Consider the following 17,891-nt stretch of genomic DNA (forward strand, 5'->3'; position numbering starts at 1 on the left):
TATTAACACATGGGAGGTAGTTACAGTCAGAAGAAACACACTGACACATCTGTTTACTCTGAGCCTACGTAAATCCCTTGGTAATTAGCATCTCAACCAGCTGAGAGGTAAGTGGACCAAAGGATTGCTGGCAAAACACAGTGGGGCATGCACTGAGGGCTTTGAAAACAAATCAGGGATGTTGCTTGCATTTATAAACAGAGATACATCTTACGATTTGTAACTGTTGCACCATCTCTTCTCGGTAAGCCAGTTCCCTTTTCATCTGATCTTGAAAGTTATCTGGGGAAGAAAGAAGCAAAAGGAAACTGATGAAGGTGCAAAATCCAGGTTTAGGGTGTATTTGGCCCTCCAAATTCTAGACTTTTAGTATGAGGGTTGAACCAACCTTAGAACATCAACAACATGACCCTGAACCTGTAATAAACAAAATGGAGTGTCTTCCGCCCACACAGCAGTGTCTATCTGTATCAGCGAGAGAGCAGAGCTTCTGAAACTCTTACTACTCAAGAACTGGTTTCATTTGAGGAACATTTGTGTGGCCCAGGTATGTAGGTATATAAAATAGGTATACAAGACAAACATTGATTGATATATCAATTATAAAGGAGTTTGTTTTAGAACAGTTCTCTAGCGTACTCAGGTGGCTATGCTGAACTTAACTTTACGTAAAGAGTTAAATGTTGGCAGACTATTTGATACTACAGGCTATCTTCAGCATTTGTTGGAGCTGATTGATAGTCTGATCTTGTAATTATCAGTACCGAGAATGTGGTTTTGCATAGATGTGTATCATAAAATGGCATTAGTATGCTTAGGGCCATTTCTAAGATTGTTGGAAATTATATTCTAATCCAAAACCAAAATTAATTTATTTATTCTTTTAGAAAAACTCCAGTCAACAGCTCAAACAGCAATTAAACAAACAAACAAACAAACAAACAAAACGAGCACTCTAAGGCAATATAGTTAAAAGATAAACTAAGTTGATTTTTTTTTTTTTTTTGAGACAGGATTTCTCTGTGTAATAGCCCAGGATGTCATGGACGTGCTTTGAGACCAGGCTGGCCTAGAACTCACAGAGATCCACCTGCCTCTGCCTCCCGAGTGATGGGATTAAAGGTGTGTGCCACCACAACTGGCTAAACTGATCCTTATATGCTGAAGAGTGATGATAGGGAGATAGATATAAATAATAGGTGCCCGGCTCCTTGAGAGGTGTCACAAGAACTAGCTGAAAGGAAAACAGAATAGAAAAGATGCTGCATGTGTTGCCAAGGACAGGAATGCTTGAAGCTGGATATTAGGAGATTTTCAATAACACAAAGAGACAATAATAGTCCTGGGCAAAGACTTGGCTGCGATGCTGCCCTTGTCTGGAACTCTAGACAAGGCTTGGTGTCCAACTTGCTTATTTCCCATTCTTTTAAAAAAAAAACATACACACTGTTTAAAAATTTCACTTATGTGCACTGTATTTATACCATTTCCCCTCTAATTCCTCCACACAGCCCCATTACCTCTCAAATTCTTTAATACATACATATATATATATATAATATATATATATATATATATATATATATTCTTCAATAGTTTTCTCAGTATGTATATTTTTCTTTATGAATATTTAACATGTATACACACTTTCTTTAATATATCTTTAACACACACATAAATGGATGGATACATGAAAACAACCTGGTGACTCTGTTTTGTGTGTCTCACCTGTATATGGTTTTAGGGCTGGCCATTTAGTAATAACTAATTAGTGGGTTCATCTTAAAAAGATATTTCTATATTTTTAGTAGAAACACCGAAATACTAAAATGTCAATTCCCAAACACGGACAGTTCAAAAGTCTCCAAAGATGCTTGCAATCAGTGATGGAATGATATCGGTGAACCACATGACTACTGCTCTGTGAGTAGGACCTCTGTGAGCCAGACATCCCAGTAGGGTGTTCTTACTCATGGTCCCAGGAATGCATGCTGTACACTGTTGCTGTCTGGGAAAGTGTGCTTTCAAAGTCTTCTCAACTGCCATGCGGAGCCCTACCGCCATGTTGGCTGGCAGGTTGCTCTGCAATCTTAAATGTCTTTTTGGGGGGTTGGCTATGTAACAAGATTATGAGTGACTTCCTCTCTTCCCTTTGTATTTTTGTCTCCATTGTTCTGTGATAAATATGCGGATGACTTTTGAGATCAAAAGACTACCAATTCAAAAATGAAAAAAGCATTTTTAATTTTTTTGCTATACTCAATCACTGGTGAGGGTATAACTGGAGATGAAGAAGGCTCACCAGGTTCACTCCTCTAATGAGAGGCAACTGAGGAAGGTGCTGCAGAGCAATTGGTGAGAACCAAGAAAGACCCTGTCTCAAAGGAGAGAGCTTTCCTGAGGAATTACCCCAGACTGTCTTCTGGTTTCCACGGCATGTATCTACGTGCGTGTGCATGTGCTCCTGTATACACATTTGTCCACTTCTGACAAACATACACATAAAAAAAGAACAATAAGTAACCAGAAAATACATCTGAAGAGTGATATTTTATGAGAATCAGAACTGAGGGCTCTGTAGATGAATTCTCACATTCACAGAGCTCTGCTCATTAACACACTCCTATGTGACTGACTAGCCTGTCCACTTTCCGAAAGGCTACAGGTTTCTCTTCAAACCCACAGAATCCAAGACTAACTCATTAACTCCGCAGAGCCTTTGCTGATCCGATATCATCCTTCATAGTCGATATTAATTTCAAATACAACATCAACACACATGTCAAACACTTTGTAAGAGCAGTCTGTACCCATAATGTACCAGAGTTGAAGGTGACCACAGAGCAGTGTTTGGGAGGGGGACAGCAGCATGATTGGGTGGAAGTCATCACAGAACACTAGAGAGAAACATCCAGGTGTACTCTACAAAAAGGGTGTCAGTGGGGAGGGCTCCGGGTGGTGGAGACACTTGAACGGTGTCACAGATCAGGGAGGAGGACCTGAGCAGGGGGGCCAGAGGAACTAGAGGGACAGGAAAGGAAGAGAAAAGGTGGTCTCTGCGGCCACCAGAGCAGAGAGAGGAAGAGGTGAAAATGTTCAGAGGCAGAGGGTGCCGGGTGAAGGCTTTCACTAGACAGGAGTTAATGTAGACATTTAAATAAGCCGAGGGCAAGTGGGCCGAAAACAGATTCCCGGATGCAGAACTTGATGTTAAAGGTGGCGTTTTAGGGGGATAGTGTGTGCCAGAACAGAGAAGAGTGGGGGTGGACACTGTAGCTTCCATTGACTGCTGTACACTTGGAAAAGAGGCCCTGGAATGTGCCTCCTGCAAGCAAGGGTGCATGCTGATGGCAAACCTGCAGGCCTCCCTCGAACCCCTAGTCTCAGCCTGCCTTCCTGCCTGGTGCTGGGGTCCTGTCCTCCTCCTGTGTTTCTCCAGCAGGGGCAGGCAGGCATACTCATGAATTTTAGTTCTGGAAAACCTTTCAACACAGGTAGAGGTTAGCTGGCTCCACCACCCCCAGACTTCTGCCTTCTACTAAGGACAAGGGCTCCTCCCCCCACCCCCGTTCACTTCTTTCTTCTTCACCTTTATTTGCTTCTCTCATCTCCTTCCTCCCGCTCTTTCTCCCTGTGTTCTTCTCCTCCTCTCTCCTTCACCCTCATATTACACCTGCTTGCTATCTGTGTCCAGAACTCATTTCTGTGACTCTGCTCAGCCCCCAGAACCACACAAAGACGCCACAGTCCAATGTTTCCTTGCAGCTCAGAGCTAAGTCTTCCCTCCTCATTCCTACATCATCTGTCAGACTACAGATGACAGCTATTGAAAATCTAACTTAAACCGAGTTCACGAACAGCGTTTTGCATGGATTGTGTCACTTCGTGCCTCCATCCTGAGAGACAGGAATTATCTGCCCCAGTTGGCAGTTTCCAGGTCAGGCAACTAGGGGGAAGAAGCTTGCTCAGGTCTGATGGATTTTAAACTTGGATCCCTAATGGCCACACCCTATAGTTCTGCACCTGTGTGCCAGTGAGTGCTCTAAAATCCCTGACTTTTGCCTGAGACTGTGAAGGTCTGTCCACCTATGTAAAAAGTTTTTCAGACCTCTTGGAGTCCCCTGGGATTCTTCCAGGTGTGGCTTTCCAGAGTTCAGGTTTTCTCTTCCCATGAGGGAAGGCTGAGTCTGCATAATGTGTATTTACTAGTTTCATCGTGTGAAACTGTCTTTTTTGGTATGTCTAAACCAAGCATTATTCAAAGTTGGGTATAAGTACACCACTTCCCTGGCAGGTGGATGGAGCAGGTTGCAGATTTCCAAAACTGGAAAATGTTGTTTATTGAAATATTTCATATGTGTGGCAGTCAAGGGCTGGCTCATGCCAACTCAGGTCAAAGAGACTACTAGGTTCTAGTTTTGTTTGTTGCAGTGTTTTCATTTACTGTGCGGCGGTGGGGACTGAACTCAGGACTGAGTTATGTCCTAGCCTAGTCTAACACTGTTTTAATGTACATGATTTATGTTAGAGTGAGGACAATGTGTGAGTATATGCATTACTGTGAATTACTTGATCCCTTAAATGACTATTAATTAGCCGTTACTATTAGAACAAATTATGACCACACTGGCCTACAGGGAATCGAGAAGGCTCTCTGGGCTAACTGGACTAGAACCCACCCTGCTAGATCTAAACGCAGAGTGATCCCTCAACTTCACAATCAGATCCGCTTAGCTACATGGAAAGAAATCATTTGTTCCTCTCTGCTGTGAGACTGCCCGTCACATTCTTCCTGAGGCTGGAGCTTCATGAAGCTCAGGTTTTGTGATGTGCAGATTACATGACACATGCCAGCATTCTAAAGTAGTGTCTCAGAAAAAAATTAAATTTACATTGTTTAAAAAATACTGGGGTTGGAGAGACTGCTCAGTGGTTAAGCGTACGTACTGCTCATGCAGAGGACCAGAGTTTGATTCCCAGTACCCATCTTGGGCAGCTTACAACTGTCCATTAACACCAACTCCAGGACATCTCTGGCTTTCTTGGGTACCTGCATTCAAGTGCACATACCCACACACAGACGCACACAGACACAGACACACACACACTCATACACACTCACACACACACTCATACACACATACACACTCACTCACTCACACTCACACACTCAAACACATACACACTCACACACAGATACACTCTCATACACATACACACACACTCACACACATACACACACTCACACACACACTCAAACACACACACACTCACACACATACACACACTCACACACACACTCAAACACACACACACTCACACACAGATACACTCTCATACACACACACACTCAAACACATACACACTCACACACACCCTCACATACAGAAAGACACACACACTCATACACTCACACACTCACACACACATCCACACACTCAAACACATTCACACACTCAAACTCAAACACACCCTCACACACAGATAGACACACATATATACACACTCACATACATACTCTCTCACACACAGATAAACACACACACATACACACGTATACATCACACACACATACAATGCATGCACATATACACATGCACAATTTAAAATAAAATAAATCTTAAAAATTTATTTGCATGCTATTTCCTTGGTCACTTTCATTTTTCTGAAGAGTAAAATACAGCAAAATGAACCTCCTAGAAGCCTGAGAAACACTCCCATGATGCATTTGTTCCTGTGCTATCCCACCATGGCAGGTGAATTTTGCAATTTTACATGGACACCTACCATGAAGCCCTTCTGAAATTCTATGACCCTGGGAGCAAAGTGATAACCTGGTTTCCTGCTTCACCTTGGAGTGAAATGTCACATTAAAATAGATTGAGGGTATAAAATTATCAAAATTAAATAGATTTAATTATGGTAGTGCCCCTTAGCTCTGAGTTTTGATTTCTTTGATTCTGTTAATATGAGGTCAAGTGTAGCCTAACAACGTTAGGTAAAAAAAATTCTAGAAACAAGCAATTCATAAATTTTAAATAAGGTTTATTATAATATAGATGGTTATAATTGTTCTGTTTTTGTCCTTGACAGCTATTACTAATCTCTCAGATTGAACTTTATTGTATGAATGTGAGTAGAGAGGAAAAAGCGTGCAGGGGGCGGGGCTTGAAACTGTCTGCAAGTTTGGTGCACCCACTGGGTGCTGCCTGCCTTATCTCCTCAAGATAAGGGGAAGCTACGGTAATCAGATAGATTCTTGGGCACCAGCCTGTTTAAATCTTCCTGCTGATACATCTCTCCCACATCAGTAGCTAACCAGAGCTATCTAAGAATAAAGGGTACCTGTACCTTTGTTTTTCTTACTTCAGAAACTAATAAATACCAAGGAATTATTGTATATTAAAATATATAATCTGGACATACTTCAATATGTGAACACATTTCATACTGAGTTGTGTGTTTTCACACATATTTTAAAATGCACATATACATATAAATAGATATGTATAACACATATAAATCCATATATTAGAACATAACTAGTAAATGCTCTTGTGAGAAATCTTATCTTTGTTTTGTTTTGTTTTTTGTTTTTCCAGACAGGGTTTCTCTGTGTAGCCCAGGCTGTCCTGGAACTCACTCTGTAGACCAGGCTGGCCTCCAACTCAGAAATCCGCCTGCCTCTGCCTCCCAAGTGCTGGGATTAAAGGCGTGCGCCACCATTGCCCGGCTGAGAAATCCTGTCTTTGAGTTAATTTGGAGCACAGATAAGGGATTCACATGTATGATTACTTCAGCGGGGCGTGGGCAGGCTGTGTGGGCTTTGTACTTAGCCGCTTCCGGTTTAAACTCACTCTTGAACCTAACAATAGAGATTCTAACAAACATCACGCGGGAACGAATGAAAGGGCTCCTTACTGAAAACGGGGAAGGACGCGTTTCCTTTTAACACTTGGAATTCTTGCTCCAGTCGCCGCCGCAAATCTATTTGCTCAAACAAAACCTTCTGAAGTTCCTCTAATGGGGGGGAAAAAAGAAGAGCCGTTTTACTAATCTTTACAAATAACTCTCTAGAGAACTGTTATATCTGGCAATTTGTTATTATAAGACAAAATATTTTACCAGTTTAAAAAGTCTTGCATAGACATAGGATAGATTTTGTGCAGAAATCCATGAATATAAATCAATGTAATATATTATTTTAAAGTATTATATTACAGTGTCATGTATTGATTGATATGTATGCATTAATCTCAATTATATCCACCCAATGGTCCATATATTATTCATACGTTGCTTGTCAAGCTTAAAATATGGTGCAGAACAAAAATATCTTCTTATTATCTCTTTATTCTTTAAAAGCCAAGAGAAGTATACAGATTCCAAACTTGTCTTTACCTTTCCCCATGTTTTCTACATCCTTTTTGAGTGAATGAGGTGAATTGGTTTCTTGTGTGTGTTCACCTTAAAAAAAATAAAGGAAAAATATTAGTTTGCATGGATTATTATCCCCGAGTTTTTCATTTTTTTCACAACTAGAAAAGGAAGTTATTATTTAACGTAAGTGGACGTTAGAAATCTGCAGCACTCCATGCTGTTCTTGAGAATGGGTACCACGCCTTCAAATCACAGAAGTACTCTAGAACACGAGGTTAGAGCCTGTCTGGCCCTAGAACAGCAGCATCACTCAAGAGAGGAGGCCTGCTCTCCCTGGAAGGCCCTTCAGACTGCCAGAGAGAAGAGTTTCCTAAACTTTTGGTATCCCCAAAATCCGTAATGGTGAAAAAGGAAGGAGGTCTTGTCTTAGGGTAACAGTCATGTCTGCAGGATCTCCCCGCCATTGATAGCCAGCTGAAAGAGGTGTATTCTACAACAGAGATGGTGGTCTGTTAGTTTGTAGATATTTACTTACTCAGCAATACTTTTTAACTTCTCATCTGAAATAACCCATCACGATAACTCACCCCCACCCATAAAATTGACCGTAAGAACAGAGGTTGGAGCCCAGGAGCTAAGCACAGCGTTGCAAGCACCAGGCCTCTGCCTCAACCCTAGCACCCAAACTGAACTAAATAATCCAGCTGTCTATATTAAGAATAAAGGTTAGACTGTTGCCCCTGTTTCGCTACATGCTAACTGGAACAATGGCAAATGAAATGACATATTCATCTACGGTAAATTATGTCTTGGTGAACCGGAAAGCCCAAACACATCAAAGGTTTAACCCATTCATTCAACTAACTAGATGATTGCGTTTTCAAATCTCAAGTTAGTTTCTGCAACAGCCACGTGGAGTGATCAAGCTTCTGTTTTTGTCTAAAGAGATGAGGTAATACAGGTAATGGCTCCGAGAAGGATTTATGGATTCCCCCATTGGCTCCCAGAGGTAGCACAGGGCCTTGCCTCCTCTTCTTCACTGACTAGGTCAGCCACTGCTGGAGGCAAGGGCCTGTCTCTTCTCTACATCCATCCAGCACCTCACGGGGCTGGACATACAACAAGCCCCCAGTAGAGTGTCTTCTGTTGTTACTGAAGGAACCCCAGGAGGACATAAATCCTAAGTCGTGGTTCCAGCCAGACTATATCACTTCAATTCTTCACTTGCTATTTATTCATATCCCTCAGAAAGAAAGAGTGCAATAGCCCCCAGGCAAGTGTTGGAATACGGGGAGACCTCACAGCCAAGCTAAAATTTCTATAAATAAAGAAACAGGATTTCTTCCCAAAGCATCAACCTGTACTATGGACAGACGTCTGTATTCCACATGCTGATTGTCTGGAGTGTGTGAAAGATGCACACGAATGTACACTCTTCTCTTTAAGGACTTACATGTAACATACATACATTCAAATTTCCTAAATATATGCATACTTGGGGGCGGGGCCTAATCTATCCTTCACCCTCCATGTTCCTTACTGGCAGGCATTCTCTAACAAGTCGAGCACATTCGCACGGCTTCATTTGGCTACATCTTGAACTTGACTTCTCTCTATAGTCTCAATGCACTCTTGGACCACGACAGTGAGGTTTTCTTTTCCTTACAGTGAGGAAAATGCCTGTGAAGTATCCCAATTGTGGACCTCGGTAGAACCCCTAAGGAATTTGATCCTCTACTAGGAGAGTAACAGGTTGGTAACCAATCATTAATATGCAAAACCTTGCGTGGTGATGTCTTGAAGATGTGTGGTGAGTGCAGGTCTGCCTATGTAACGTCCGCTGACCAGTACAGAAGTTTCCTACTGATGTAATACTGAATCCCAACAGAGAAGGGCAAGCAGGTAGGTCCATGCCTTGGAGCATCCTCACAGGTGGCGAGAGGCTTTCTCAATCTAACATTCAGAGGATGACATAGAGGAGACCTGAGAGTGCTTCCAGGAGCCCTCTTACCATGTTGTGGACCAGACTTTTTGACTCATTGATACATCTTGAGAACTGTCTATTTTGCATTACATTTCAATTGGACGAATAGATTTTAAAGTTAAGATACATAAAACTATGTTCCTTTCCCCTTCATAATTACTAACATTATATGCATAGCGTACCCTTAAAACAGTAGCTAATGAATGGAAACGGGTGGGCTGCAGAGAAGTCTACTGGGGACGTTAACAATGCGCTGTTGTTTCCATCAACTCCAGAGGTTTTATTAACATTTTGCGTTAGTGTCTATGACAAATAGACATTTCACTACCATTTCTGAGCGGAAAAAAAAATGGCCAATGTAGAGCTTAAAAGATATAAATGTCCCCTTTACACTGAGTTTTTTTTTTTTTTTTTTTTTTTTTTTTTTTTTTTAAAGTTTCTAGGTGTCAGGTAAATAAGGACACAGAAGTAGTTTCAGCTGTGCTTTGTGTATCTCTCACTGGACTTCCACTTTCTGCATTCTTGCTAATCTGTGGGACCCAGATTGTTAATGGTGATTAAAAATGACCTCTGGGAGCCTGGATGTTTGTTCAGTATTACTGCTAATGTTTTCCATCTGGTTTTTTTTTTTAAGGCAGTCTAATACTAGATGAAATAGATGTGATTTAGTTGACAATGAGCTTCCAATTTTTATAAATATGCCATCAGGTTAGATGCTTTTCGCTTCTCAAAATGAAAAAGAACAGCTTTGGAGGCATCCCCAAATTGAAGCGCTCACCTTCGTTCCATTATATTCTTCTTTTAAAACATTTTTACAAGCAGAGAGGGTGGGGGAAACTTAGAGATCTCGGTGGCTTAGAGGCAGAAAACAGCGTTACACACACGGAAGGAGGAATGTCTTTCCTAGAGGTCTGGCCTCTAACACATCGGAAGGTAGAAGGAAAATAGAAGTGGTTTGAAGTGGGAAATGAATGAATAATCCGAGTATAAATGCATTGGCGGGGAGATGAGACTCAATGCTGATGCTTAGGGGTGCATCACCTTCTCACGGAACCCTCATGATCCATGAACCCCGCTCACCCCAGTGGTAGAGGCAGCAGTGTGCCACGCAGAACAAAGCTCAGAGCAACCAGATGCAACCAAAAGCCAAGGCCTGGCCACATGCTTTTGCTTTCCCATTCTCTCTGGGTCCTCCCGCCCAGGTGGCCTCACGTTCCAGATGTCCCATGGCACCCTTGGTTTGCTCATGTTCAGCCATCAGAAAACGGACAAAAGGGATGGATATGAGAATGTACCATGCTATGGCATACATAAGTAGTAAGCATCAAGCAAGCAGGAACTAAAATTTATGAACACACAAAGAATCAGTCAGTGAATTCCCAAGCATAACCTTTATAGGCTTAAGACGGATCACTTTCCCTTAACTATTGTGGCATGCTCTTGTTCAATAACCTGGAATGGATTCCCTGGTCTTCACAGGAAAAGAGAATCCATTCTACTTTCCTTTGGAGTTTCCAGGTCTTCTAACCTGGGTTCCTGCTGCCTTGTCCCCTGGCTCATCTGTCTTTACTGACAACACAAATCCTTCAGTGTTCATGCCTGTTTCTCACTGTGGATTGTTTTGCCTTGTATTGTCTGCCTTGCCTGGGGTACCTGACCCTCTCCCCACTTTCTATTCCATTTGAGACATCCAGTGGCATTCCAAAACTCCATTTCAGTCTTTTTGGCATGGACCGGGCATTTCTAAAGCTCCAATCTTTATTTATTGAAGCCCTATTCTTTGAGATAAGGGTTCCAGGCAGTTTAGCCAATGGGGTTGATTGGGTCTTCAGGATGGAGCCCTTATGCATGGGGTCAGTGCCATGGGTGGGGTTTGGTTCCATCATGTCCTGTATAGCCAGGAAACAGCTGCCTACGCATCTCCTAAGAAGCTGCCATCAAATGCCGAGTCTGCTGCTATGTTGATCTTGGACTTCACAGCTTCCAGAGCTTGGAGAAATAAATACTGTCAGGTGTTTTTGTTCTAGCATCCTAAAAGGACTAAGACACGGATGGCTTCCATGAATCAGTCTCAGTTTCTGCAAGTGCCAATGATTACCCACTTCCTGGGCTAAAGTTTCCTTTCCTTTACCCCTTTGCTTCCTGCCTAGGAGATTTGCTTTCTGAAGACAGCATCAACGCCACCCTACCCCAAGGAAGGTACAAATACATCCCACAAATGCCTGCTGTACTAATTGACTCTAGTTTGTGAAAGAAACACCAACCACTGCTATTGTAAATCTTCAGTTGTCATGAGGGCCTTTAAACTCAGTCTTACAGTTAAACTCTTATATGTGAAAAAGTACATTTCAATTTGTTTTATAATCAGATGAAATCAGGCTAACTATATTTTCTGTCTACTGGGAAGTTTGTGATGTGTCAATAAAAAAAATTAAGTTTTTGTTTCTTGTCTGAGATTTTCAAAGTTTCCATGTAAAAACACTTAGTCTAAATTCTACCTAAAACACGGGAAAATATTAACTAATATATATGTCTGCCATGGCTTCCGGTAAAAATATCACCTATATTAGGATTCACTTATTTTATTACAATAATAGTTTTATTATAAAATGTTCATTTTTCTATATATGTTAATGATTTGTTTCTATTTTACTTGCTAGAGATGAAACCTAGGGCCACACTCATGTTAGGCAGGCTCGTTTCCCCAGGTTAATGACATCAGTGATGCGAGCCACACAAATAGATGAGATGGTGATAGGACAGGGAAATAATAAAATCATGAAATAGATGTCACTGGAGCCCTCCCTGGCAGCTAGCTTCCACGGTGTTAGAAGGGGGACATTTCATCAGTGGTCTTACCCACATTGGATTCACGTGGCCACACTGGCCAAGATGTCCCTACTGGTGTAGTAGTGACAAGACTTTACAGAGGCAGCAGATGGCTCTCTTTATTGGACTTGGGGCCTGCTTCACAGGCAAGAATTCAAGCTTGGTATAAATGCGGTCTAAACCTATGTCTAGGGAACTTGTTGGCCCCAGGGGAAGAACGTATTGGGGTTGTCATGTTGTCAACTCTCTTCTAAACACTTATGCTTATGTCCATAGATTTGTGCTGCTTCTAGCCTTAGTCGGAGAAGCTTCTTACTGAATCGGGTGGTGTGATCTCCAAACCTTCTCAAATGGTAGGTGCTCATCCAGAGATGGGGCCCTGCCTGCATCAGACACACCCATAGATGGACACTACTTGCATCAAACACACCCATAGATAGAACACTGCCCACATCGAACATTCTCCACACTCAAGCCCCTAAGAACATTGAGCAGTAGGAGCGGGGTAGAATATTGAGAGCCGGAGGACTCGGAAGGAGTGCCGTCTCCTGGAGGTGACATGCCGATTGCACACGCAAGCTCACAGTAGCTGTGGTTATCTGAGCAAGATCGGTGTGAGATCAAGCCAGTTAAAAGCTCCAGCATGGGTTGGGGAGGGGATCCCAAGTTCCCACCCTACCTGAGTAGATATTGGCAGTTAATGGCCGTGGGTAAGGAAGAGTCACATTCCTTTAGGAGTGTAGCTACCGGTCAGTTCCCCAAGCCCCAGTGGATGATCCTACTGAACTCACTGGGTTAAAAATAGCAACAAGCAAGTAAATAATCATAAAAAGAGGACATGAAGTTGGAAGCAGGGGCACATATGCTGGAAGATTCTAGAAGGGGGTTATGAGGAGCGGATATAGTTAAGGAACATTATACATATGGAAAATTTCAGAGAATAAGTTTGAATTCAATAAATAAGATTTAAATACTAGAACCTTGGTGTTCAGACTATGTACACTAGAATGCAGGCTGTCTTATCTGCATGGGGCACAATATCAAACGCCAAGTCTTAAAGTAAGGAGTAAGAGATGGCTTTCATCTATCCTTCCCTACTGAAAGGCCTCCCCCACTCCTTGGTGTCCTATTCCTTGGCTTAGCTCTCTCCTCAAATTCTTCCTCGAGCCACACACAGCAGTGCTCACAGGGTCAGTCTGCCAGGCAGCCGCCCCAGCAGCTAGCACATCGCTCCTGCCAATACTGTTACTGAGAACACTTGGTAGAAATCTTTTGGAGAACACATTTGCTTGTGCAGAAAGAAAGCATGCATCCCCCCCCCCCCGAAGGTCACTTCCGAATAGATAAACATATTTTGATTTGGTTCAGTGTCAGCATATGAGATCCATGTGTACTCTCACATTCAGATGACGGTTTGGTAGACAAATGCTTCAATAGCCCTGGGGGACTGACGCACTCCTGACTGGGTTCTGCTTCAGGGGGGCAGGCATCTAACACACTCAGAGGTGCAGCTGGACCCTGTATGTTATTTCAAGCACACTGCCACAGCCTCTCCGGCTGGATAGAGACTCTACCTTCTTGCCTCCTGGAACCCTAATGGAGCGGGTTGGCATTAACCAAACAGGCCTGTTGAATTCTTTAAAACACTGTATTTTGATAACTGGCCTTAGCTTTGTAATCTAGCTTAGTGCTTTTCTGCGCCTTTTCTTTTTTCCTTATAATGTATAATGTGTGCAAGTTAGACTGAGTCAAAATTAGTCTACAACTGGAATGATCAAAAATTTAGCACTTGTGGCATATAGGGTTTTTAAAGAACACTTTGCGTCCAGGCATAAGAAATCAATTTATGCAGGGCAGTGGTAGCACACGCCTTTAATCCCAGCACTTGGGAGGCAGAGGCAGGTGGATTTCTGAGTTCGAGGCCAGCCTGGTCTACAGAGTGAGTTCCAGGACAGCCAGGGCTACACAGAGAAACCCTGTCTCAGAAAAAAAAAAAGAAGAAAGAAAGAAAGAAAGGAAGGAAGGAAGAAAGGAAGGAAGGAAGGAAGGAAGGAAGGAAGAAAGAAAGGAAGGAAGAAGAAAGAAATCGATTACAGAGGCTAGGGTGATCACTTAACAAGTGAACTATGAAGACTGGAGTTTGAGTCCCATGCATCCACTTAAACAGGTAGATGTCATGGCCTGCCTGTATCCCAAGACATAGAAGAGATTCCTTGAACCCACGGGCTAGCTGGACTCACTGCTAAAGAAGCCTGTTTGGGGTTCAGATGAGAATGAGATCCTGCTACCTTGTTTAAGACAGACAAGGATTGAGGGAGATGCTCAGGGTTGATGTCTAGTCTACACATGCACATACACGCATGTGCACCCACATGTACAAGGACATAGATACTCACACACAAACTTCACAACAGATACTGCAAAATCAATGACAGAGGAAGCAAAGTTAAACAACGTCCTTCTCTGTCAGTGGGATAGAGTCCCGCTTGTTTCTTGGCATTGCATCTACACTAAACTACTTCTCTGTGATGCTTGACAGAAACAGAGGCAAAAAGGTCACCAAAGAGGGAATGCTACAGAACAGGCTGGATGAGCGCTCTCCCCATTAATGAAAACAAAGAGAAACTGCTAGAGTCTGTGATGCCAGGGAGGTTACAATGAGAACCAGTAATGGCACACTTCCTAATTGATCCCCAAAATGTAGTGTTTGAGCTGGCTACACATGTGTGTAGACCCCAGCACTCAGGAGGCGAAGTTAGGAGGACCAAGAGTTTGAGGATAGCCTGACTATATAGTGAGAACTTGGCTCAAAGAACAAATGTATATATATATATTTGATTAACGGCTCTGGAGTCCGTTCAAGGTTTCTCTTGAGTTTTAGAATTGAGTTAATGCTATGTGAGTTAATGCTATGTAATATTTTTTGCTTCCTTTACATTTATTTACTTATTTATTATTTTGTGTATGTACATGTGAGTGGTTGCGAGCACGTGTGAATATGACACATACATATGGAGATTGGTGAACAACTTGCAGAAGTTGGTTTTCTCTGGCTACCATCTTGATAGCCCTACTTTTTTTTGTCTAGAAAGCTTTTCATTGTTTTCTATCTCATTGAGTTTCATATAAAAATTTTAAAAATTATTAGCACAAAGAGAAAACTTTTCATAAATAGAAAGTAGACGTCTGAAATACAGGGATAACTCAATTCTGGGTGCACATATTGAATGGCTTCAAGGTATGTTATCTGAAAGTAATGTTCATAATAAATTAGAGGTTTTATCAAATTCTACAGGCAGATCAACTTAGATACAGACTTACCCAAAGTTCCCTTAAAGTAAGAGAATTAAAACTCACGCCCACTATTCTGGCTTTTAAGAATTTCTCTTCTTTTGCTTTTTTTTTTTTTTTTTTTAAATCATAAGCATGTTCTAAAATCGAATGGAATAATAAATCAGAACGCTTCATCTGCTATATATTCATGAGAAGTGTAACTGCTTCTTACTATTCTTGGAAATCCATCCACAGCATATTAAGTACACTAGAGAATCATACCCGTGGAAATCAAATTGATTTTAAAACTTCTATACATCTAACAAGATGCAGCCATGCTCGGAGTCCGCAGGTGCAGGCTGCATTTCTGCGAGGGATTGGAAGGCAGATGACACCTCTTTCCCTCATTTCCTTGACCTGTGATAGCTCTGAGCTGTCTCACCAGCTTACCCCGTTGCATTCAATTTCAAATCACTTAACTTCACGGAAGTTATTCAAAGTGGAGATGCGAAGCCCACTCTGGGATTGCAAGTTAAATCCTGTTATCTACAGTTTTGAGTTGGTAATATTTCTACCAAGCCACTACCCATTTAATTCTATGTGGCTTGGCAGACTTTTGAAGTTCTGCTGCTTTCGGGGGAATTTTGGTTGCTGAAGACTATCTTGCTTGGCCCCTCGAATTATACACAGTACGACATCTACTGTGCATAGTGCTTTTCCAGACAGGATTTAAAAACCTCAGTTATAAATGTCAACAAATAGCTTATCAATAAGCCTGGAAGCTTGGAATAAAGGTGGTACTGAACCAAATAAGTAACAACTACTCCACAGAAATAACTGCAGTGGAAAACCAGACATTATATTAAGGACCAGTTAATGCAGTAACTGCCACCAAGGATAGGCATGTCTGTATCTATACATAACTACTGAAACTTCCTGGTTATTATATTTGTGATTACCATGAAAGTGAAAAATTCATATAAAAGCAAAAAATGTCCATCTGACTTACCAGGGAGTTAAAAAAAAAAAAAAGCTGTTTTATTCTGCCTATGCGAAGGAATTAAATATTGTAATGTCAGTCTTCAAAGAAATCATGATTGAGCTAAGTGCAGGCTGAAGGAACATAGCTTTGTAAGCCCCACTAGATGGTGTTATGTTTTTTTACTTGGGTTTTGTTTTGAGGCAAGTTCTCACTATACAGCTGTGGGCTGGGTTGAAATTTCTGGTCCTCCTGTCTCAGCATCCTAAGTACTAGGATTATAGGTGTGGCTTGTGGGGCAGGGTCAGAGGCAGTGTTGACTTGTTCTTGTGAGGCAATGCCCTGTATTCTAGTCTATCACTTGCATTATTCTGCATCCATATATGTTCCAATCATATATGTGATGCAGTCTGGCTAGTTTGTCACCCGCTCTTCATCGGCAGTAACCAAAGGTCAGAGACTGGCCTTGCTTTTTATCTCAGAACCTCCAGAGTTTAAGCGAACAACCTAGCATGCGGTGGGCGTCCTCAGCTAAGTGAGGAGCAAATGACTAAAGCATATGGACTTGTGTAGTCAGGAAAGTCAACAGTTCTTATGTGGGGAGAAATCTCTGCAGGGAGGAGGAGGAGGCTGGGGGCTACCACAGCAGCAAGCCACATGTGTTCATGATCTCCCTGACTCGGTTTACCCTTTGACGCTGCTAAGTGAATAGAATCTGGTAACGGTTAAATAAATTAGAAAGTAATAAAACACAGGTGCCCATTCTGGGACTTTCCTCAATTGCCTTTCAGTAGGAAGACCACAGGCTAATCTGTTTTTATACAAGTACTGGACAGCTGAAGGCATAGCCTGCTAAGTGCCATAAACCTCAACCTCTTCAACCCTCTGAGGTTTTAAACTACACATACAAAGTCGGGAGCAGCGGTGCCCACTGCTGTAGTATCCACAATTCAGGAAGTTGAGGCAGGTGGCTTGCTTGAGCCCATGGATTTGAGATCAATCTGGGCAATATAGGGAGACTTCATCTCAAGACGGATTAAGTGATTGATGGGATGAAGTACACTTTCAAAGGAATTACAAAGATGGACGTCTTGGGGCCCGATGTTCTAGCATCAATTCAACCACGTTCATGAAATGTCGCATATTCTATAGTGTTTCCATTCTTCCCACATTCTTCCCGCTCTCCCATTCAGTACAAGATAATATCATGTGACCTACTGCCTCCATACATCCCTGAATAATGTGAGGCAGAGATTCCGATATGGAAAATCCATACGGAGCAAACTTCTCTGGGAATCTGTATCAGATTAATAATTCTGAGAAAGAGAGTAATGCTGTATCAACAGCACGCACAGGTGTTATCACCACCATAACTATTGATGCTACCCTGAGCTCTGGGTATCACTGAATGCTTACGTGGACGTGGCTCCTGTCTGCACCACTGAA

The 17,891-nt window shown here is 42.1% G+C and overlaps 1 protein-coding gene across 1 annotated transcript in view; it reads right to left on the minus strand.

Annotated features, from left to right (window-relative positions):
* Nucleotides 1–17,891, minus strand: part of Skor2 (SKI family transcriptional corepressor 2) — a 40,996-nt gene that overhangs the window by 13,437 nt on the left and 9,668 nt on the right. Inside the window, exons 5-7 of the mRNA XM_034518419.2 lie at nucleotides 7,402–7,467; nucleotides 6,922–7,020; nucleotides 215–282 (exon numbers count right to left, since the gene is read on the minus strand). Coding sequence (XP_034374310.1) covers nucleotides 215–282; nucleotides 6,922–7,020; nucleotides 7,402–7,467 — 233 coding nt within the window. The remainder of the gene's footprint in view (nucleotides 1–214; nucleotides 283–6,921; nucleotides 7,021–7,401; nucleotides 7,468–17,891) is intronic.

Source organism: Arvicanthis niloticus, chromosome 14 (assembly GCF_011762505.2).
Source record: "Arvicanthis niloticus isolate mArvNil1 chromosome 14, mArvNil1.pat.X, whole genome shotgun sequence".
NCBI lineage: Eukaryota > Metazoa > Chordata > Mammalia > Rodentia > Muridae > Arvicanthis > Arvicanthis niloticus.